This window comes from Salvelinus fontinalis, chromosome 23, assembly GCF_029448725.1.
Source record: "Salvelinus fontinalis isolate EN_2023a chromosome 23, ASM2944872v1, whole genome shotgun sequence".
In the NCBI taxonomy this organism is placed as follows: domain Eukaryota; kingdom Metazoa; phylum Chordata; class Actinopteri; order Salmoniformes; family Salmonidae; genus Salvelinus; species Salvelinus fontinalis.
Genome location: NC_074687.1, coordinates 50,841,809 through 50,865,440, shown reverse-complemented (window position 1 = coordinate 50,865,440; position 23,632 = coordinate 50,841,809). Strand labels below are relative to the sequence as shown.

Sequence of the window (23,632 nt, the reverse complement as noted above, 5' to 3'; positions counted from 1 at the left end):
CAAGTTAGTGTTATGGTTATGTGAGACCAATTAGGATGTATTTCGTTATTGACCACACACGCACATCCCTTTACACGTCTAAGTATTCAATATGGAGACTCGGAAGACCGAAGTATGTTGTGAGGAGGATTTACGTTCATTAACAACAAAGGGCGCAGTTCATGGCACGGGGGAAGTCCCTCTGCCTGCGCGCGTCGGCCACTGAGATGTGAGACGGGTTTGGTGATAAATGGAGAGATATCAAAACACGCACTTAAAGAGCATGGCTTTACTGAGCGCTTTCACACTGCCGGGGCTCTCCGGGTAGAAAACCCCAGGGACAGCTCTCTTCTCTCGGTCTTTTTGTGTTTCTGAGCTGGACCCATACATGCGTTTTAGATAATGTTCAGCTATTATAGCCAACATCTATTTCCATGAAAATCCTAGTTATAAATAAGGGAACATTTCACACCACATGTAATGTTATTGATTATCAATGTATTTTAAGAAACATCCAGTGGAACATTTGGTACTCCCAGAGGTGTTTCAATAATATGAATTATGAGCAAAATGTCTAGGCCTACTTCAGATTGAGCAAACAGACATGTAAAGTCACTGAGATGTGTTGAATTGGATTGGAAGCAGAAGCCCCTATAAATTGACGGGGGAATGTTAGCCGACTTTCTGGCAATCATCTTTTTATGCATGCATTTCCTTCACTAATAACAGATGTATTGTAATCGTAAATACTTACTCACTCATAGTTTATGACGAAATTACCATTACAAAAGTCAAATAATATGACATTTTTCTTTGCTCTCCAAAACGTCGCAAAACAGTATTTGTTGCCTATCATTAGATTATCATTAAGACAATTATATAATTGTTATAATCATTGGCATGCTATTTATTGGAAATATTTAAAAGTGAATTACAATCTCAGAAAATGTGTGGACTGGAGCCTATTTTAAAATATTGTCACACGATTCACGCCTGCAAAACAAAATGAATGATATGATATAGCCTATGCTTCATATAGCCTAAATGGAATTATCCCTAGAGAAAGTATGGGTAATTGTACTCGAATCATGGACTACCATTGTAGAAAGCTCATACAGCATCACTAGTCTATTGCCAATGTTTTCCACTGAATTGTATATCCCAAAAGTTATATTATCATTGTGGGGTGTTGTTTATGTTATTGTGATTTTAATTCTTACTTGTCAGCTCAAACAAATAGCAACACCAGGAGGAGCAGACCCAACCACTCCGTATTCACATCTCATAATCATTTTAATGAAATTATCGTTGAATTAATTAAACATAGGCCTACAGATCTCGCACGCTTCTCGCCGTAAGGCACCTTAGGCATTTTAATGACCCGTAATTCAATTAACCGCCTCCGTCGAAGCATTGATTTCTGGAGAAGCTGTTGAAAGTTGAATTCAGACAAGTCGAGCAGCACATAATTGCCCAAGACACAGAGATGGGGGGCTGGGCTGAGGTGGCGGTGTATAAATAGTGTGCTCTCAAAAACACAATCATAACAGCAGGAGTGATATCACGACGGAGCGCTCTACGAGCAGACGGCTAAGGTTATATAGGTAATTTTATAGTGGATTCCGGTGCTCAGGACCACTGAGCGGCCATGGAAGAACTTACAGCGTTCGTCTCGAAATCTTTCGACCAGAAAACCAAGGAGAGCAGTAAGGAGAGTATCACGTACAGGGAAGTTTTGGAGAGTGGCTTGGCGCGGGCGAGGGAGCTAGGGAACTCGGAGACAAGTCTACAGGACATAGCTGAAGGCAGCAACCACTTCCCGGTACATCTATTCAAGGAGCACATAGAGCTAGAGAAAGAAAAACTCAGGGAGTTTAACGTCTCAAGGGCCACAGAAGGTACGTTTTTATCCACCCGCTCGAGTTGTAGCGTGAATGGCTGAGATGCATCGCATTCTTCCACGGACCAAGCCCTTGGTTTTGATAATAACTGACATCGATTGTAAACGTTTTGTGGCCAAAACATTGACAAGCTCAAAACTGTAACGAAAACATTTCGATTACTGCAGTTATTGTTGAAAGTGTCTCGTAAACACAGGTCGTAGGAATTTGTAGATTCTTTGAAACACTTTTCTTTATAATAGCCTATTTTGCATGTAATAGCCTACTACGAATGTAACCTATATAATATCAATAATATCAATATTATCTCACTGCTGTCGATCATTGTAGCATATTAAATAGCAAATTCATAATAGGCCTCAGCAATTTTTCCACTGCACAATGAATAGGAGTGATACTTTCCCTTCTGCCAGTCAGGATCCAGTAGCCTAATAATTGACATTTTAAACTCTCGTTCAATGGACCAGACATTTTTATTTTGACTGTTTACCTATATGAAGTGCTTCTTGCTTTAATTTACATGACTTAACACATATAGACCTACAGATAACTTCTTACACAATATTAGCCCGTGCACCTCGAGGTTGGGATGCATGCTCTTGCACTGTAATAGGCCTATCAGTGTTTGGATGTAAGTTCTCCACTACCTTTTTGTATAGCACACAATTGGTCCGTCTATAGGTCCGTCTATAAAGATGAAAAACAGTTGTTACGGGAAAAATATGGTGATGATAGTAATAATGATATACCAAGACTTTAGCCTCGGTAATAATATGTTTATAACCTGTCATCAATAACTATCTGAACATACATGTCTTTTAAGTAAAAACTATTAACTTGTGAAATCTTGTCAAATATTCAGATTTATAGACTTTTATACACCCTAAGTTAAGTTATTTACCAGGTGAATAAGTTTAACTGCCATGGAAATGTTTTTTTGTATGATAGATAGGCCTAAACATTTCACGACAATTAGGCGAATAGGTTACAAACTCGAGGAATAACTTTCTTTCAATCTAGAAGAAAAAATATAATAATTTAAAAAATATATCATTCACAACTTACTGTAAAACAATGACCACTATAATTTTCCAAAATAATAATCACATTAAATAATAGCATATAATGGTTGGTGTTGGGTATAGCCATGCTCAGTTTTAGATAGTGAATATTGTTGCGTTTTCGGCAGGGCATTCCTGCCAATAAAGGTGCCATGTGCAGTCTGTTAAATGCCATTGAGGAAATTATAATTAGACCTGAACGTTACATGCTTTTATGATCGAGGATATCATGTGTGTGAATCATGTTCAATATAATATAGCCTGCATTTTGGTCATTTATTTCTAAATACATTTGTAAATTGTATTTTGACCAATGGAGATCGAGCTTCTGAAAAATGTTCTCTTTCTCTAGCTGGCTACCATAACACATACTATATATCCCACCAAGTAAATGTACGCTACACACGGCGTGTGTGCGTGTGTGTGTGTGTGTGTGTGTGTGTGTGTGTGTGTGTGTGTGTGTGTGTGTGTGTGTGTGTGTGTGTGTGTGTGTGTGTGTGTGTGTGTGTGTGTGTGTGTGTGTGTGTGTGTGTGTGGTTATGTGAGTTGTAGTTGCAGGTGCAGGTGTAAGCGTTTGTTATGTTTAATCTAGAGGTGTACTGTATTTTAAAACGTGTGTTCACGCAGGGATATATGAGTGTAAAGAGAAAAAGGAGGACGTGAAGTCGGAGGACGAGGATGCACAGAGCAAACTGAAGCAGCGGCGGAGCAGGACAAACTTTACCCTGGAACAGCTCAACGAGCTGGAGCGCCTGTTCGACGAGACTCACTACCCCGACGCCTTCATGCGGGAAGAGCTGAGCCAGAGGCTGGGACTGTCAGAGGCAAGAGTGCAGGTAACACCCGGTCTCCATCAACTGAAAGTGAAAACCATAACTATAAACCTGCAGGGATAAAGGTATACGCTTTTGGACAAAAACGTAGATCTAGGTCTGTCCCTCATTTTCATCAACGTTTTGTACAAAAAAAAAAAACGTGGTCAGAAAAGGTTGCGCTTTTGAGCGGGAAGCATAAAGGATTGTTGTAGGCCTCGTTTCAAATAACTGATTGTTGTAGGCCTCGTTTCACAGAGCCTACATAGGGTTAAGATCATTTTTAGAACATTCTTACCTTCTTAGATGCTTTTTTTGCCCTTCCATGTCACTTTGTTCACAGAAGATCTTCGTTTAACACCGAATCAAGATGTTTAGGCTATCCGTCTAACTGTGAATGCCGCTAACTTCTGAACAAAGTTAACTACAAATAGCCTACAAAGTTGCCAAATGATTTGCAATTGTTACAATTTGATAAAATGATGCTTCAAATGAAAATCGAGATGACTGCATTAAAAGTTAGGCGACACGGGCCCAAATAGGCTAGGCCTAATTACATTTGGTGTAATTTATTTATTCAGGAGAAAAAAAACATCGAGAGTCTCAACACAACAACCAAATATAATATGAAACAAAACAGCAAACAATACAATGTAAATTCAAAAATACAACACAACACAAAATGTAAGAAAAACAGTTACATTCATTCCTAAACTACTAGGTCCTCAATCAACATATTCAATTGCCCGAGCGGCACCAGAACATCCAATTGTAATGGGTTTTCTAAATTGTTCCAGCGGTGAGTTGCATTAAATCGAAAAGCAGATGTATCTTATTTGATCGAGACCCGAGGAACCTCAAGAGTTAACCAACCCTGTGAACGGGTTTGGTAACATGTTTTTATACTTCAACAACGAAGTTAGGTACGTCAGAAGCTTGTGTAGTAGAGCTTTGTAAACAAACAAAAAAGGATTAGTGAAGTGGTCTACGTGACTTTAATGAGGACCAGCCAACCTTTTGATACAGGATGCAGTGATGAGTATTAAAACTGTCACTTGTGATAAAACGAAGGATGCTATGCTAGACGGTTTAGAGTAGCCTCGTGGCGGCTTCATTCTGGTAAATGGTGTTACCATAGTCAAGAACTGGCAAGAAAGTCGAGTGTACAATATACTTCCTGCTGTTTAAGGAACATGAAATCAATTTAATGTTCAGTCAATTTTGTGTTAACATTTGGCTACTGGGCTACAGGTTGTAATTCTTTCCTCAGTGTGTTTCACGATGTGTGACAACATGTGCGCAATGATGAACCCAATCTTGTGATTTCGTACATTATTATTGGGTAAGCATAATAAGCCGCCTCAATAGCCTATTTACATCCATAGGTGGTAATACAGTAACTCTCTAGGAGCTGACCCGTCATCAATAATTATAAAGTTAAAGGTAAACTGATGCGAGCAATACTTTTCTTTCGATCCTATCAGTATCTACACATGGTCTAACGACGCCTTTAGCGAACGTTCTACGTGCTTCTTTGGGAACCACTTAAAACGTTGGCTCGCAAACGATGCATCTGGTACGATCGTCATAATGCTTAAATGACATGGTAACTGGGAAACGAGGCTCTGAACATGTTAGAAAAAAATGTGTGAGAGTTTGCCAGATTGAAACGTCCAGAGACAGTGGCATGTGGTTATAAGGGGGCGAGTCAAGAAAATCAGGCCTACTGTAATTCGTGTTTCAAAATAAGAGTGGATTTACATGAGTAAAATATGTCTAGTGAGAGTTATCTCTCTTCAACATCAGATTTGCAACTTTTCTGTTTACACTAGCCTTAGTTGTGGTGTGGCCAAAGGCAAATTCGTGCGTCATGTGTGAGTGCAGCTATCAGCATAACGTAAATCCAATTCAAACTATACAGGAGCTTCTCATCTAAACCACATCATGTTGCACACTTAATTAATGCAATGATTCACAAATGTGTGGACATTGTACAGCCTTTAATTTTGAATTTTGCTAACAGAGAAAAACGTGTGGTTTACTGGCCAAAAGGTCAAATTAAAGACTGTAAAATATCCACACATTTGTAAATCATTGCATTAATTATTGCATGGACATGTGGTGTGGAAGAGCCAAATGTCTTTACACTGTACTACTCAGAGGGGGGTATGTTGTGTGGGAGACATCTCTTAAAGATATATTTGAATCTAGAGCCTTCTCTTTACGCTACACAAGTGTCTCTATTGGACCTAGTTTGTGTTGTCAAAGAAGTGTAGTGTAAAGCGGCGGGCCCTATATGGATAAGATGGATGTAATGTAGGGCCTAGATCAGGAATGATGTATGGTCACAAATGAAACACGTTCCAGAAGGCTATACGGCCATCACTTATGGGTTTGCAATGCAACAGCCTACTGCAAAGCATATTGATAAGCATACAATTTAAAAACTATGTGGCTATAAAAAAAAATCGAATGTTTAGATACACTTAGACTTACTTATACAATGTATGTTGTCATATTGGTAAAGGTGAAATCTTTTTCGAAGCTGTTACTTCACATTGATTTCATAATTAAATATATCAAATTGTCAACCTGTCAGGTTTGGGGTATATTCATTCTGAAACAGCGTATTACTATTAAAAAATATTTCTTTAAAGTTATTTTTATTTCCTTAAATTTCGTGAGATAAACACGTTAGGATAATCGTTTCCGGTGTACTTTAAAGACAATGCATATTCAGATGTATAAATAAGATAGCGCTGAGGTTTATGTTTTTATATAAATGATTCACCCACTTGCAATTGTCACTGGTTATGCTTAATTTCATAAACTACAGGCCTAATATTATTTTTTGGTTAGCCCTGCCTGTTCTCTTGAGGCCCAGTGATACAGAGATGTAACCTACACACACCAGATGCAACGAGACAAACATATCATGCGATATAAGATACAGCAAACTGTCTGGATGTAAAACTCGATATTGTGGAAAGCCCCATGAGTTTATTACACAGATTGACCTCACGACCTCGGTGAAATTAGTTTGGCAATGTTTCTAAATTACATTTCTGGCAAATACTTCTCATGGATGGTATCAAGTACAATAACAGACCAATAATAGTGCAATAATAATAACAATATTAATACTACTACTAACAATAATAATACTGTACTGGTTACTGTTAAACTTGTATTTATTTATTTTGTCTTGAATAAATTATCAAGCAAATGCATGTCATGATAACAATGGCCTATTTTTTTAAATATTAGACCTACCAAAATACTGTTGCTTTAAAGCAAATACAATTACACCTACAGCCGTTGCCACATCATAGTTGCTCAAAGTGGCATTGGGTTAATTTAAACCTGTCTCCTATCTCCTGGCAGATTATTGTAGAAGAAAAGTTGCTTATGTGGTTAAATAAAGGTTACATAAAAAAATGTATAACAATAATTATGTGCTTCGGAAAGATCTTACCACATCATTAAAAAGTATGAAGAGATTGTACGAGTGCTTAGGGGACACCCGTGCAGGCTATATGTCAGTCACCTCCTTTCCTCCCGCGTTGTCTTTGTAATATCTGGCATTGGCTTGATATACTGTTCCCTTAAAAATGGATTAGAAATAGGCTAATTCAATTCTGCTGCAACTCAGTCGGTGGGACACCTCATGTTCTGAGATCTAATCGGAGGAATAAGTAATATTATAAGTCTACACCCAGTAACAGCTTGCAAGCGCAACAAAAAACAAACATGTAATTGTAAATGGCCTAAATAAAATTCTGGTTAACAGGATATGACAACATTTAGCCGTACCTGCTAAAACGCAATGGGAGAAATATTTACACAATAACACACACTATCAACACAAAGGGCTATTTAATGGACTGAAATCGGCCGTTAGGGCCAAAACCACACACGTTTAAAAACTACGTCGCAGCCTCTCCTGTTCATGGCTAAGGGACCGGTTTTCGTTTTGAAAGCCCAAATGAATCTGAAGAAAATTGTACGGCAGGAATGTGGTAGATAGAAGGGTATAGTACCTGCACTTAGGTGTCGAAACAGAAGCCCCACGCCGCACGCAGCTGTCGGGAATCTAATGGAAAGTTATGAGAGCTTGGTGAGGCGCGTGGAGTAATTTGATTAGCCCTACGACTAATATATTTAGGTGTCTGGTGCAGAGCTAAATTAAATGTCATTATTCACTGTCTCTAATAAAAATCCAAAGGAAATTAAATTAGGGTGTTTGTGAAGCGCATCATTGAGTGGTCCTTAATGATGAAATTACTGTCGCAACCAGTGTAGTTCACTTTGATTATCATTCTGGTACGTAGGCTAATTGGAATTGATCCTGAGCTGTATACTTTTTGATTTATTTGTAGTTGTTGTGTTCATATAGACCTTTGAGGAACAAAAACAGCAGTGATTAAAAAGTAGACTAATTAAATACACCTCGTGATATAGCCAAGCCTAAAACAATCAAATCATATAATTAGCAGTATAAGAATAATGATATAGCCATAGCCTATAAAAATAAGAAGAATAGGAAAATAATAGGCCTTACTAGCTTAATCCTAAATTACTATCTTCTAAACACAACATTAAACAAACATTTGTTTGCAATATGCAATGTAGGGACAGATTGAGGTTTATTTATTTAAGTTTTATTTAACCTTTATGTAACTAGGCAAGTTAGTTAAAGAACACGTTCATCTGTGGGAAGGAAAAGTCAATAATGCATACCTTATCGACAAACGTATTATTGCAGTCCAATCCACACGCCTTTAATGATGTTCACTTGTGTAAAATGGCGGCGGCACCATGAATAATTAGACAGCGCCCTTTGTGGTCATCTAATCGCGAATCCGGCTACTGTAAATGATAATCATAACTGGGGTCGAAGGGGAGAGGAGATAATGGATTAATGGAGGGAAATTAGGTTGATGCTAGTTAACAATAGGCTATGCTGCTTCTGCAACCTGGGGAGCAATGGGGCGTAGTTGGATTACACAGAGTAACAGTGACCTTTTTGGCACGGTTTGTTTAGCACTAGGCATACATATTAGTGTTGTGTCGACAATATTGTTAGGCTATACATTGTCTGTCGATATTTTGTACACAGCAAATTATCCAATGTTAAATGAACACTGGCAGTGTCTACTGTATATGGGTCCACATGTTTCAGTGTTAAATTAGCACACTGCTTAGTGTAAAGCCTTATTTTCATATTTCCCAAAGTGCCTTGCCTTTGGAGTGAAAACCGCCTATTACAGTATTTTTTTGTGACAGAGGCAGAGTCCTGTGGCCTAAGCAAATATGTTATAATGAAAATAAAATTTGCTGTGCATTCTCTAATTCAGGTAGATTATTTAAGATTGTTTTAAATATCTGTGTTTTTCAATATACATTGATTGATTAATCTTATGCTACACAAAGATAAATAACAAATGTATCTAAACTAATCCAATCAGTCAGATTTAGTGTTACTGTGTTACTGAAATGGTTGTTCCAGTTTAAATGGTTTAGGTAGTCTTCTTATCAACTTTCCTAACCCTGACAGTCATTCTGAAAGCAGGGTGCAGATTAATAAAAATTCCAACTGTTGGATAGCCTAACTCTGCCTGGATTCCAATAGGTTTTACACATCACTTTGTAAGCCGGTGTTATGTGACTTGCAGGGCCTGATGTGGCCTGTAAACCAGGAGCTTCCTAACACCATTGTGTTAGGGTAAAATTAGGCCATCAAAGTAAGGCCTTATGATATACAGTACCAGTCAAACGTTTGGACACACCTACTTATTCAAGGTTTTTCTTTATTTTTTACTATTTTCAACAGTGTGCAAAGCTGTCATCAAGGCAAAGAGTGGCTACTTTGAAGATTCTAAAATATGTAATGTATTTTGATTTGTTTAACACTTTTTTTGGTTACTACATTATTACATATGTGTTATTTCGTAGTTTTGATGTCTTCAATATTATTATACAATGTATAAAATAGTAAAAATAAAGAAAATTGGAATGAGTAGGTGTGTCCAAACTTTTGACTGGTACTGTATGTATTTTCATAGAGTTATAATTTAATAATGACATTTGCCTCAGTACTCACTTGGTGAAAGCCACAGGCCTTTAAATGGATATAATTAGATAGCCATGTCTCTGTCACTAACAAATACAGTCATGGAAGTTAAGTATAACATTCACTCGAAAAGAAAAGGCACCATGGGAAATATGCAAAGTAGGCTTTACACCGCACCGTGTTAAAACAGCACCTCAAAACGATTTACTGTAACACTACAGTTGTTAATTTCTTACTCTGAGAAAGAGTAACAGTGTTGGCACTAAGCAAAGTGAGTCCAGTTTACTCTAAATCAGGTGTTGTTTTACACTGCATATCTCTCTACAGTAGAACTATGCAAACACCACAATCATGTTCATTTGAACGTTTTAAGAGTAGAATGGGGAACACTGCAAGTTAAATCTTTAACACTTTCTAAAGTGTTATTTTAACACCAGTTCAGTGGGACTCATATGTTCACTGAAAATAGTGGACATGTACATTTGACACATTCCAAAGTTAAATGGGGAACACTGAAACAGAGTTAAATCATTAACACTTTCAAAAGTCTTATTTTAACACCAGTACAGTGGGACTCAAATGTTCACTGAAATTAAGGTACAGTTAAATGTATACCATTGATTTTGCTGTGTATTCACTGCTTACATTTTGGTTTCCAGGTTTGGTTTCAAAACAGAAGAGCAAAATGTCGAAAACAAGAAAACCAGATGCATAAAGGTAAATTCTATTTTACTATCCATCTATTTGTTAAATGATTTATGTTGTGATGATTATTAAGCTTGTACTTTTACACTTGCACATGTTAAAAGCGTGCTATATTCCGTGCATTACCTACAATAATTATGCGCACATGTACTTTTTTTATGTTAAATTATTATATTATCAAGTGCAAAATGAAAAATGTGAACCTTGTAAACTTTGACCAACCATTTCAGCCTGCCTTATAATCAAACATAACTATCTCACTGTCTGACAGACACCTCTTCATACTTTCCAGGTGTCATTCTGGGCACTGCCAGTCATCTGGATGCCTGCAGAGTAGCGCCATACGTCAACATGGGAGCTCTACGGATGCCTTTTCAACAGGTGCTTTCTTTTCTATTGTTCATGACGAATCCCACGTTCATTATTTACATAGAAAATGCATGCATGAGTGATTGTACACGAGCAAATGTCAATATTTAACATCCGTTAACTGACGAAAAGCTGTAGTTTCTAAATGTGTTAGCATGGTTGAAAGGTTTGATGCTGTCCTACAAATTCACACTACTTTCCCCCCTCTTTAATCCATTAGAACGTGTAGTTGATATTGAGCCTCAAAATATAAACAACCACACTTCTCAATCATCTCTGAATTGAGAAAGATAGGTTGCAGTTTACAAAGGCTAGGGTGGCAATTGAGAATTCTATGGAGCTGGGGGGGGCGGTGTGTGAGTGTGCACAATTCAAGTCAACCCCAGAACACCTTTCACCTTTGGGGTGTGTTGAGAGTGGTGTGTTTGTGCATGTGTGTTGGAGAGTAATTTGATCTGGCGGTGTCTGTTTTTGTGGTCTGGCCACTGCGTTGTCCACCTCTCCCCTGTGAAAAGCTTGGCTCTAATTAAGCGAACACCGCGGCAACGGGGGCACATAGAAGAGATGATGAAAGCAGAGACTGGAGAGGGCTCTGATGGATATTGATGGTGAGCTGCGTTTGCAGGGATGGAGGCATGAGGCCTGTGTACTGAGAGAGAAGCACTACCTCTACCAGGCCTGAGACAGACAGCAATCCAGGGTTACCACCCATGACTGTATTTGTTAGTGATAGAGACATGGTTGTTTAATTATTTCCTTTTAAAGGCCTGTAGCTTTTACCAAATTAGTATCTAGGTGAATGTTATCGTTAAAATTAAACTTTATGACAAAATAAATATATCCTGGGTCGTTAGAGCCCTGAATGCTGATGGGCAGAAGCTTATATTTAAGCAATAAGGCACGAGGGGGTTTGTGTTATATGGCCAATATACCACTGCTAAGGGCTGTATCCAGGCACTCCGCATTGTGTCGTGCTTAAGAACAGCCCTTAGCCGTGGTACATTGGCCATATACCACACCCCCCCGTGCATTATTTCTTAAGTATAAGCTTCTGTATTATGCATTCTAAATCATGCCATGGATTCAGTAAAAAAAAAAGAGTAAACTTGAAAGCAGAAAAGTGAAGCATGACGTAAGCAAGTCTGAAATGTAAAAGTGGAAATTGAAAACTTTAAAAGCCTTTTTTTAACCGCGAATAGACAAGGGCTTCCCGAGTGGCACAGCGGTCTAAGGTGTTTCCTCTGAGACATTGGTGCGGCTGGCTTCCGGGTTAAGTGAACAGTGTGTCAAAAAGCAGTGTAGCTTGGCAGGGTCGTGGACGCAGGACGCATGGCTCTTGATTTGCCTCTCCTGAGTCCGTATGGGAGTTGCAGTGATGGGACAAGACTACCAATTGGATATCAATAAAAAGAACTGGAATACACTACAAGTTTGCATTTCTTGCTGAGCAGGAAAATTCCTTCAACAACAAGATGGTCAAATTAAGATATGGCATCTGAAGCGTTCCGTAGCGGCTCATGCCCTGTTCCATTTCACTGATCCGTTGAGCAAACTTTCCAACACGCTAAGAGATCCCTTCTGAAAGAGGGGGTCCCTTCTGTGTTTGACAGACAGTCTGTACTGATACATTTGGAACAAGGCCCTTTGTTTGAATGTTAGCCATGCCTTATGAAAAGTTAGTATCCATGCATCTGGAATCGGGCCTCTTTTTTGAGTGTTTGGTAACAGTGCCACTTGGTAACCAAGGAAAAGAAACCTACTGGGTATTTATGCACTGCCTCGTGTCTGTGGGTCCTGTTACTGCAATGCAGTGAGAGTACAAATACTGGTCAGCAGTATGTAATGAAATAACATCCAAGAAAGCATATTTGGGGTTTTACATTAATTCTCTCTTGCAGTTAAACAACTTTAATTTCAATGATTTTCCAAAATGAAAAATTGGTAAAGACAGCTCGCTCTCTCTTAAAATGTTTGCCACACGTTGCTTAAATTAATTTTTGTTTGGGTTGGATGAGAAAGCAAAAGGCAATCCACTTCTCTGTTTTCTGTGGAGTTTGAAACACATGAGAAATGGCAAGAGGCAACGTAGCTCTCCCTCTGAAGTCCAGGGATGTGTAATTTTCACCTACTTCTCAAAAGATATGCCAAGAATGAGAACGGATATTCTATGCTCCTTATGACTCACTTTCCCTTTGCTCAGGAATATTTATGGATACATATTTATAATTCTAAATACGTGAATGTTGTTGGGGTGCAAAATTGTTTATTTATGCAGTTGAATCCATAATCAGGATAACAGGACATTGCATATTTCCAAGGTTATGAGGGAGTTCTCAGTGAATTAGACAAATATGTGCAGGGTCTTAGAGAAACTTTGATTCCAGGCTGTGAAATTGGACATTGTGTCTGAAGTTATGTATGATTCATTAACTTTAAGAATAGCTGAGATAAAAAAAGGACTCTTGAGTGCACTTCCTAACTATTCTCTTAGAAAACACAAAGTAAGCAACAGCTTCGATGGGGTAGAACTTGAAGGAGAATTTAATAGTGTCAAACTGTGTAACCTAAACCTTCAGCTCTCCTCACATACACACAGCCTGAAGGGCTGGGAAGGACTCACTAACCTAGGGTTTGTTTTTGGTTGTCCTGCAGGTTCAGGCCCAGCTCCAGTTGGAGGGCGTGGCTCACTCCCACCATCACCTGCACCCTCACCTGGCAGCGCACGCACCCTACCTGATGTTCCCGCCTCCACCCTTCGGACTTCCAATCGCCTCGCTCGCGGACTCAGCCTCTGCAGCGGCGGCCGTGGCCGCGGCTGCCAAGAGCAACAGCAAGAACTCTAGCATCGCCGATCTCCGACTCAAGGCAAGAAAACATGCTGAAGCTCTGGGTCTCTGACCTCACCGGGCTTCCCCTCCACTTGCCCCACGCCTTCATAATCACCCACTTCTCACACAAGACTGAGCCCAGTGATCGGGTCTGACACTTACAGCTTAAACATTTTTTTTTAAATAAAAACATTGAGAGGGAGAATGTAAGAGAGAGACAGAGAGAGAGAAAAAGAAAGACACAGGTAAAGAGAGGGGTAGAGAGGAAGAGGAGGAGGAGGCGGTGGAAGATGGAGGATGGAGCGAGAAAATTGTCACAAAACCAGCTATCAAAACAACCACTTGTAGAGAGAACGGTAATTAAATACCAATGAAATCTCCTTTTACTTTTTGCCCAACAGGCAGGACTTCTGCGGGGCCAGTGGCTCAGTCCACTCCAGGCACACATCACAAGTCCAGGACCATACAAACACATGTGGATGTCTGTCTGAGCTGAGGGACAGGGCCAGGCCAGGGCCAGGCTAAACCAGGCCAGACCAGACCAGGAGACTTTAGAATGAAGCAAACTGTCAAAGCAAGCACGCAGGGCCAAATATTAGAGCGTCACTGAATCCGATGCCGTCACGTTGACTTTACAGACTGTTGCATGTGTGAGAAAAGACACTGGCAACACAAGGCATCGGACCCGCTCTAAACTTTATACACAAAAAACTAAAAAAGAGATAAGAAATGGCCACTGTATTGTTTCCTGCTGCTGCCCAGTGCATGAGTTTGACTGCAGGTCTATCATGGAGCCTGGCCTTCATGTTGTATCTGACCTAACGCCCCAACTCTGTTGTATCACTGCCATTCAAACCGCCCTCTATACCCTCATCCACAAGGTCAATGGTCATTTGGGTTTGATTTCCTTTAAACCTTTGACTGACAGGAAGAAGCGATTCGAATCCCTTATTTTTTTTCTGCTTTCGGAGGACTAAGGTATGTGTTGCCAGGAATGTGTCCGAGTCCAAATGTTTTTTTTTAGCTTTTCTCCTCACATTGTTCTCTCTCGCTAGCCTTCTTTCTTTCTGTTTATAGTGCTATTTCGTAGGAATAGAAGTGAAGATATTCTTTGCACTTCAGGTTTTGTATGTTGGCGTTTACAAATGGCACTACTAGAAGATACTACTTCACTAAACGAGGCGGGAATAGGAACCAATTTGTTTTTTATCATGTCTTCAAAAAGAGACGTTCACGAAGCGTTTTCGAAGGACAAAGGGTATAACTGCAATTTTTTTGTAATTTTTAAAACATGAAGGAAGCATCAGTTCAACTGAAATGCACTTTTGTGCAGTTTTAAGTGCAATACTGTAAATATGAAAAAGTTAAAAAATAATAAACAAATTGTTCATTGTTCATTTTAAACAAATAATTTTCAGTCATTTATTTCATGCACTGATCAAATCGGTGTGTCTAATTTCTTTGCCAAACAGATCTGTTTTTCCTAAAGCATTGTAGTATGTTGCGAACTCATCCTCAATCGTGTGCCATAACTCCAGAGATTCAATGGTTTTCAAATGTCGTTTTGTATACACCAGAACACTATAATGGCCTGTTGAGGTAGACATAAGCACATGTGTTTCATGCTGCAGAAATTAACAATTGAAAAGCTAGGATCTGAAATAATTTATCATAATTGATATGGGACAAAGAATTTATGTTACATTCCACCAAAGATTCTAACAAATTTTACAACATATGTTATAGGAACAACAAAGCCATGGCAGTGTTGCTTTAGGCCTGTACATATTAAACGTTGCATGTTTAAGTTGCAATTCCATAGTAAGATAACAAGATACAACCTAGATAAATAATGCCTACCAGCTAGGATAAAATGTTGAACACTTGTAAATTCAAAGGGTATTTTTTTGTGTCATTGAGAAACAGATCTCTGTGAGGGATTTTGGGCCATAGAACGGTTACATTTAGCTTTTTTACTTTTTAGTCATTTATTCGATTCTTATATATTGAGTGACTTATAATCATACAACAAGAGGCTTTAAATCAAAACATGATTATCGTCATCAAAACATTCCGCAAGTGATTACCATAGTACTCATTAACAGAGAATTGTATGCCAGATCCCCTTACTTGAAGCAATAGCCAGGTACTTTACGAGCTGATGTAGATTAATGCTGTATGCCCATCGTGACAGGTTACAGCCGATGCTCAGGGGTTGTCTCAGGTTGAACCTACCAATCAATATCAATATCATTCCAGCTCTGACATTTACGCAGTTTCCATGTCAGCCCTCAGAGCTCATCAGATCCCAATCTTACCCCACGCCAGCGGAGAAAATTGAGCCGCTGTGAAATCCAGATGTACGCCAGCATCATGGCCCCAAATCTGGAACCGAACATGTATAAAGCCCTCTGTTCAAATGACAGAGAATCTTACATTTTCAGCTTCCATCTCAGTACTATCTCTAACTGGAGCAAGAGCAAGAATGTTGTGCTCGTACACCCTATAAGGTTTCTGCACATTTAATTTGTACATACATCAAGTTTGAGCGATATAATCGCAGACTGATCGGCCAGTATTTACTCACTGACCTCTCAGGCAGGGGCCTATACGGTTTCTGCACATTTAATTTGTACATACATCAAGTTTGAGCGATATAATCACAGACTGATCGGCCTGTATTTACTCACTGACCTCTCAGGCAGGGGCCTATACGGTTTCTGAACATTTAATTTGTACATACATCAAGTTTGAGCGATATAATCACAGACTGATCGGCCAGTATTTACTCACTGACCTCTCAGGCAGGGGCCTGCTGGGCCAGGTCTGAAAATAACAGCATCCTTTTATGTGTACTAATAATTAGCTAGGCACACACAGCCATCCATCAACCAGCAATGAGCCATGGCTGCTTCGTCAACATGTTAAAGCTGTTTATGTTGGCCACAAGTCACAAAAAAATAAATAATGTAATAATAGGGGAAGGGGCTGTGTGTGTGTGTGTGTGTGTGTGTGTGTGTGTGTGTGTGTGTGTGTGTGTGTGTGTGTGTGTGTGTGTGTGTGTGTGTGTGTTGAGGGAGGGTGGGAGGGAGTATCTAAAGTGAAAACCATGTTGAAGTTGTGTTTCAATTTTTTATTATAGATAATTATTTATTATTTTTTCATTTTATTAGAGGGTATTACAACGGGATGGTCCACTGATGTCCTTCCCTTGTATTGTACTGTTAGCATTAAGCTTTTGAGATTTACATGTGAAAATATAAACAAATTAATCTAACTAATTGAAAACCATGATTGACTTCTTGAAATATTATGACCTACTTCAAGTATTTAGTCCCGTGTGGCTCAGTTGGTAGAGCATGGCACTTGCAATGCCAGGGTTGTGGGTTCGATTCCCACGGGGGGCCAGTACAAAAAAAGTATGAATGTATGTACTTGTAAGTTGCTTTTTACCCATCTTTTGCTGAAAAATGCTTTGAAATTATAGGGACCATTACTTAACATTTTTTAGTTAATCTTGTTTCATTGCTGTTCGTTTGGCTCTAAGAACTCAAGAGAATCAACCACCCAGTGAAACCTCAGCTGAAAACAATTGAGGTAAAGTGCTGAAGTCACTATGTTCTCCCATGGATCAAACATCGTCTTTCTGCCCAGTTTGTTTTGTTTCGGGTTTAGTTTGCTTTGTTGGCTAATACTTATACATGTATCTGGTGCCAATGGCAGTGAAAACCATATCAGAACTAACATCTTACGACTAGGTCGACATTTTTTTATCTTCGCAGTGAGGAGAAAACTGTCAAGAATTTCAGGGGGTTTTGTAGCTTAAAATTATAGATTTCAATGCAAATATTTGGCTTATCTCATCTTATTCATCGCACAAACCATGTAATGATATTGTCATTTATTACACAAATAATGTGATAACATGGAAATGTTACTTTCCCATTACAATGAAATGTCAATTTAATTATGGGTCCTTCTATCACAATATCATTATATCTTCTGGCAACTCTTATCTCTGAACAAAGAAATGTAACACTATTATAAATGGACTTAAATATGTATGTTTTGGCAAACACGAAAAGAGATTCTTAGAAAGAAGTAGAATTGTTTGGTAAAAAGTTACACTATATGTCACCTTGAATAGCTCTTTCCTGCAAAGTGCTCAATGTACTTATAACCAAAAATAACAAATGTGATTTAAAAAAACATTAGCAAATGGTAGCTTGGAATGCATGCAAAGCTGACTCAGGCATTTGACACCCCATGTCTGCAGATAATTCTACTTCAAGTGTATGCGTTCTATTTGAAACGTAAGCATTCCTGATCTAGTATGAGCGTTCCAGTTCTACCGTGGGTAGTCTAGGTCTATAGCTCTGCTAGTCTAGAGAGAGCGTATTAGATCTCACTGGGGATGTTGTAGTAGCTTAGTCCTGTGAGCTTATTTTACCGGCTGGGATCAGTTCTCTCTGCTCCCTACATCTATCTCCATCTGTTGGAATTCAGCAGTAAGCAGTGGTGTAAAGTATTTAAGTAAAAATACTTTAATGTACTACTTAAGTAGTTTTATTTGTGTATCTGTACTTTACTTTACTATACATTTTTTGACAACTTTTACTTCACTACATTCCTTAAAAAAAGATTGAACTTTTTACTCCATACATTTTCCTTGACAACCAAAAGTACTTATATTTTGATTGCTTAGCAGGACAGAAACACAATCAAATTCACCCACTCATCAACTGAACACACCTGGTCATCCCTACTGCCTCGGACTCTCTAAACACACATGCTTTGTTTGTAAATGATGTCTGAATGTTGGACTGTGCCCCTGGCTTTCCATAAATAAAAAAAATGGTGCCATCTGGTTTGCTTAATATAAGGAATTTGAAATGATTTATACTTAAGTATATTTTAAACCAAATACTTTTACTCAAGTAGAATTTTACTGGGTGACTTATACTTTTGAGTCATTTTCTATTAAGGTATTTTTACTCTTACTCAAGTATAACAGTTGGGTACTTTTTCCACCACTGGCAGTAAGGAGATGTTTAGCTGGGATATCCTGGCAGTGGCCAAAGTATGGAATCATTATTAGGAACATTGTCATTCCTGGATTCTGTTCAGGGAGGGAGTGTTTTAATAAATAAACAACATGAACCAAGAAACATGACCAACGCACACACTTAGCACTGGAACAGAAACAATAACGCCTGGGGAAGGAACCAAAGGGAGTGACATACACTGCTCAAAAAAATAAAGGGAACACTTAAACAACACAATGTAACTCCAAGTCAATCACACTTCTGTGAAATCAAACTGTCCACTTAGGAAGGAACACTGATTGACAATAAATTTCACATGCTGTTGTGCAAATGGAATAGACAAAAGGTGGAAATTATAGGCAATTAGCAAGACACCCCCAAAAAAGGAGTGATTCTGCAGGTGGTGATCACAGACCACTTCTCAGTTCCTATGCTTCCTGACTGATGTTTTGGTCACTTTTGAATGCTGGCGGTGCTTTCACTCTAGTGGTAGCATGAGACGGAGTCTACAACCCACACAAGTGGCTCAGGTAGTGCAGCTCATCCAGGATGGCACATCAACGCGAGCTGTGGCAAGAAGGTTTGCTGTGTCTGTCAGCGTAGAGTCCAGAGCATGGAGGCGCTACCAGGAGACAGGCCAGTACATCAGGAGACGTGGAGGAGGCCGTAGGAGGGCAACAACCCAGCAGCAGGACCGCTACCTCTGCCTTTGTGCAAGAAGGAGCAGGAGGAGCACTGTCAGAGCCCTGCAAAATGACCTCCAGCAGGCCACAAATGTGCATGTGTCTGCTCAAACGGGCAGAAACAGACTCCATGAGGGTGGTATGAGGGCCCGACGTCCACAGGTGGGGGTTGTGCTTACAGCCCAACACCGTGCAGGACGTTTGGCATTTGCCAGAGAATACCAAGATTGGCAAATTCGCCACTGGCGCCCTGTGCTCTTCACAGATGAAAGCAGGTTCACACTGAGCACGTGACAGAAATGACAGAGTCTGGAGACGCCGTGGAGAACGCTCTGCTGCCTGCAACATCCTCCAGCATGACCGGTTTGGCGGTGGGTCAGTCATGGTGTGGGGTGGCATTTCTTTGGGGGGCCGCACAGCCCTCCATGTGCTCGCCAGAGGCAGCCTGACTGCCATTAGATACCGAGATGAGATCCTCAGACCCCTTGTGGTTGCCGGTGCGGTTGGCCCCGGGTTCCTCCTAATGCAAGACAATGCTAGACCTCATGTGGCTGGAGTGTGTCAGCAGTTCCTGCAAGAGGAAGGCATTGATGCTATGGACTGGCCCGCCCGTTCCCCAGACCCAGGCGTTGTAGGGAGGTCATACAGGCACGTGGAGGCCACACACACTACAGAGCCTCATTTTGACCTGTTTTAAGGACATTACATCAAAGTTGGATCAGCCTGTAGTGTGGTTTTCCGCTTTAAATTTGAGTGTGACTCCAAATCCAGACCTCCATGGGTTGATACATTTGATTTCCATTGATAATTTTTGTGTGATTGTGTTGTCAGCACATTCAACTATGTAAAGAAAAAAGTATTTAATAAGAATATTTCATTCATTCAGATCTAGGATATGTTATTTTAGTGTTCCCTTTATTTTTTTGAGCAGTGTATATAGGGAAGGTAATCAGGGAAGTGACGGAGTCCAGGTGAGTCTGATGACGCGCAGGTGCGCGCAACGATGGTGACAGGTGTGCGCCATAACGAGCAGCCTGGTGACCTAGAGGCCGGAGAGGGAGCACACGTGACAATGAATCTCTTATACTCTAATCAATCGGTATTAATAACAATTGATTTGAATGCACAGCAAGGAATAATTAGGACTTAATCATTATTGATTTTCGACACCCACGTTACTGGATTCTTCGAAGTGTCTGTAAATTATATCACAATTAACTGCAGTTAAATACACGTTATATTTGTCAGATTCACAGTGTAGGCTATATCTCACTGGCTTGTCGTTCCTCACACAGCAAGTCATGTGGATATCATTTTATTGGCACAGATGGTGGGTTCTATGGTTGCAGTTACAGTACAGTTCATTGGTCACAGTAACAGGACTGACTACGCAAAGTTTAACAACTTCAACAATTGAATTGTATAAATAATGCCTCGATTCAAACCTTAGCCATGAAGATCTGCATTATAGTGCAATTGAAACTTAAAGGCAACCCACTGGGCACACACACACGCACTGGTTGAGTCGACGTTGTTTCAATGTCATTTGTCAACGTATTGTGATGTGAAATGAACGTGGACAATACATTGGATTTGAAAAAAGCAAATCAACCAGTAGTGTTTATCTAATTTCAACCACCGTTGTAAACATTGAAATTAGGGTAAAACTTCAACTTAAATACATTGACTTAACCTGACTAACAGGTTGTGACATCACTCTAATTAGTTGAAATGATCAGAAATATGTATATGTTGAAATTTTGAAAATTCCACATAAACCCCCCTCAAAATTTCACCCTACATTCAATTGTGTAGTTGAAATTATTTTGATTTTTTTTACTTGACGAGACATATTTTATTTAACCTTATTTCAATGTTGATAGTAAAATGGTACCTTTGAATCAAAGTTAGTTTCAACGTCATGCTATCAACCTAAATAAAGAAGTATATTGAAAAATATGAAGCCACAATCCAAAAATTTATGCCTGAACAGTGAGTCCTACTGGTATATGAGGAGCAATGCACTTCAATGAGAACAAGTCTATCATCCAGATGCTTAGGTCTATGTACGCTGCTTAGCTTCGGAAATAATCTGAGGTTTGCTGAAAGTGAACAATCAGGCCAATGCATTTAGACATTGATCAGCTTCCATACTCATGTGTAGACTACCGAAATCACATTGAATAGTTGAAAGGAACTCCTCTAACTTTTCTTATGCAAGATATATGTGAAAGTAAATTCTGAGTGAGAATGATTTATGTAGGCTACATTGACATCTGATTTGCCCAACAAGGACACCATTTCAACGTGTAGCTAGGTATATACTACAACTCATCCATGGTTTATTGGATCTTATGACGTTTAAAAGTAGCTACCATTAGCCCTATAAATAGGATGCCAAATTTCATGATATTAATAACACTTTTACCTTGTATTATCCTCTAACCTACATAAACCCAACCTCACTCCAAATGTACTTTCACATACCTTTATTTAAGAACAACTTCTTCTTATTTAAGTTAGGAGTTATTTTCAACATTATTTAGGTAGTCTACGCAAATGAGTAGGGAAGCTGATCAATGTCTCAACGTGTTGACGTGATAGCTCAGCTGAACCAAAGCTTCTTTCCAAAGCTAAGCAGCATACATCGAGGTAGGATGGATGGTAGACTTGTTTTCACTGAAGTGCATTACCCCTCACATACTAATAGGAGTCAATGGACTCTGGCTTCATGTTCTTTTTCTATATACTGTAACCTCTTTATTTAGGTTGATGGCGTGACGTTGAAACAATGATGATGACTCAAACATACCATTTTACTATCAACACCGAAACTAGGTCTAATATTCTACAATGTAGAAAATAGTAAAAATAAAGAAAAACCCTGGAATGAGTAGGTGTGTCCAAACTTTTGACTGGTACTGTATGTTGGCTCAATCGGAAATTGCTTTTAACATTCAGTAGCGCAATAAAGCTAACCTTCAATGCTATGGATTGAATCTAGCCTCAACTTGTAATTTCGTTTTTTATTGCCAGTTTTGAATTGACTAATTTCAAACAAAATCTACTTTAGTCCTAAAAGTGCAAGCGCCTCCCATGTGACACTCCAGGAAGGCTCAATCAAATGCTCAAAGTATTTGAAAGAATAGGACTGGGTTAATGTAACCTATTTTGAATATAGACATGGTGTGTTGACATTGTGGTTCAGAAGTTAAGTTAATATTTGGGGTTCTGATGTGGTAAGGCAATTGTACTAAGCTCATGAAGCATTTCTAAGTTTTATTCTTCAAGAATGAATGGATATTTATCATAATAAAAAAATCTAAACATTGATGTACCCATCAGACTGCTGTCTCATATTTTATGCACGTTTGTTTTTGAAGGGCACAGAAACATAAGGAGCACCATATTAGTTTATTGACTGCTTAATAACCATTTTTTAAACACTGTTTATATGGTACCTTCGTGCACGGTACACATTCAAGTGCCCAAGGAGTCCACAAAACAACAGAGACCTTATCTTATCCAGCTTGAACTCCTCTTCACTCTTGGCTCAATTCTTTCTTCCCTTCTTCTCCTTCACTTCTCCTCTTCAACTTCTCCTCTCTCTTCACCTCTCCATCTCGCCTCTCCCCATCAATCCCACAATGCAGCTCATCTCTGTGAACCGATAATAGCTTCAAACCACGTTGCTGTGTGCGCGTACATCAAACAAACCTCTCATGTGCCTTTGGTATCCACAGACGTTCGCCGTGGGTGGGGGGGGGGGGTGTAGCAGGATTCCCCCCTCCTCCACGGCGGGGTGGCTGGGAGGGAGGGATTCAGAAGAATGAGCCTCAAAGATCCTGGGCAATCAGACAGAGGGTGAATGTTAATGAAAAAGCAAACAGCCCACCGCAGTAACTTGCGCTAGGATCCATGTTAGAGCAATCATTACTGCACTGTTGCACAGCTCTGCTCTATTCCGCTCTACAAACAAGGAGCAGTTGGGGGGAAAATAACTATCCAGACTAAGGGTCAAAGGCATTTAGATGCAAATTGAACAACTTCCTGTTTTGGGGAGTCTTGGTAAAGGATGGCGAAATGCTAATGTGTTAGAGAAAGTATTTTCACATCTTCGACCCAAAAAATGTCATGACAGAGGATACGAAAACATTTCATCAATGCGAGTGGATG

At 39.4% G+C, this 23,632-nt stretch overlaps 1 protein-coding gene across 3 annotated transcripts; it reads left to right on the top strand.

Moving 5' to 3' along the window:
- The first annotated feature begins 1,468 nt into the window (after nt 1–1,468).
- Nucleotides 1,469–16,737, top strand: LOC129821467 (short stature homeobox protein-like). Of its 3 annotated transcripts, none has more exons than XM_055879152.1 (6): nt 1,469–1,877; nt 3,569–3,777; nt 10,486–10,543; nt 10,803–10,912; nt 13,553–13,765; nt 14,130–16,737. In XM_055879152.1, the coding sequence occupies exons 1-6, from the start codon at nt 1,628–1,630 to the stop codon at nt 14,217–14,219; spliced, it is 930 nt and encodes a 309-aa protein (XP_055735127.1). In that variant the 5' UTR covers nt 1,469–1,627; the 3' UTR covers nt 14,220–16,737. The 3 variants fall into 3 exon arrangements, with proteins under 3 accessions (XP_055735127.1, XP_055735129.1, XP_055735128.1); XM_055879153.1 differs by having other exon boundaries at nt 1,470–1,877; nt 10,824–10,912; XM_055879154.1 differs by having other exon boundaries at nt 13,553–14,223.
- Nucleotides 16,738–23,632: the final 6,895 nt, after the last annotated feature.

Coding starts and splice junctions, on each gene's coding strand:
- LOC129821467 (XM_055879152.1), top strand. CDS start 1,628: ATGGAAGAACTTACAGCGTTCGTCTCGAAATCTTTCGACCAGAAAACC. Junction 3,778..10,485: donor TGTCAGAGGCAAGAGTGCAG/GTAACACCCGGT, acceptor TTTGGTTTCCAG/GTTTGGTTTCAAAACAGAAG. Junction 10,544..10,802: donor AGAAAACCAGATGCATAAAG/GTAAATTCTATT, acceptor ACTGTCTGACAG/ACACCTCTTCATACTTTCCA.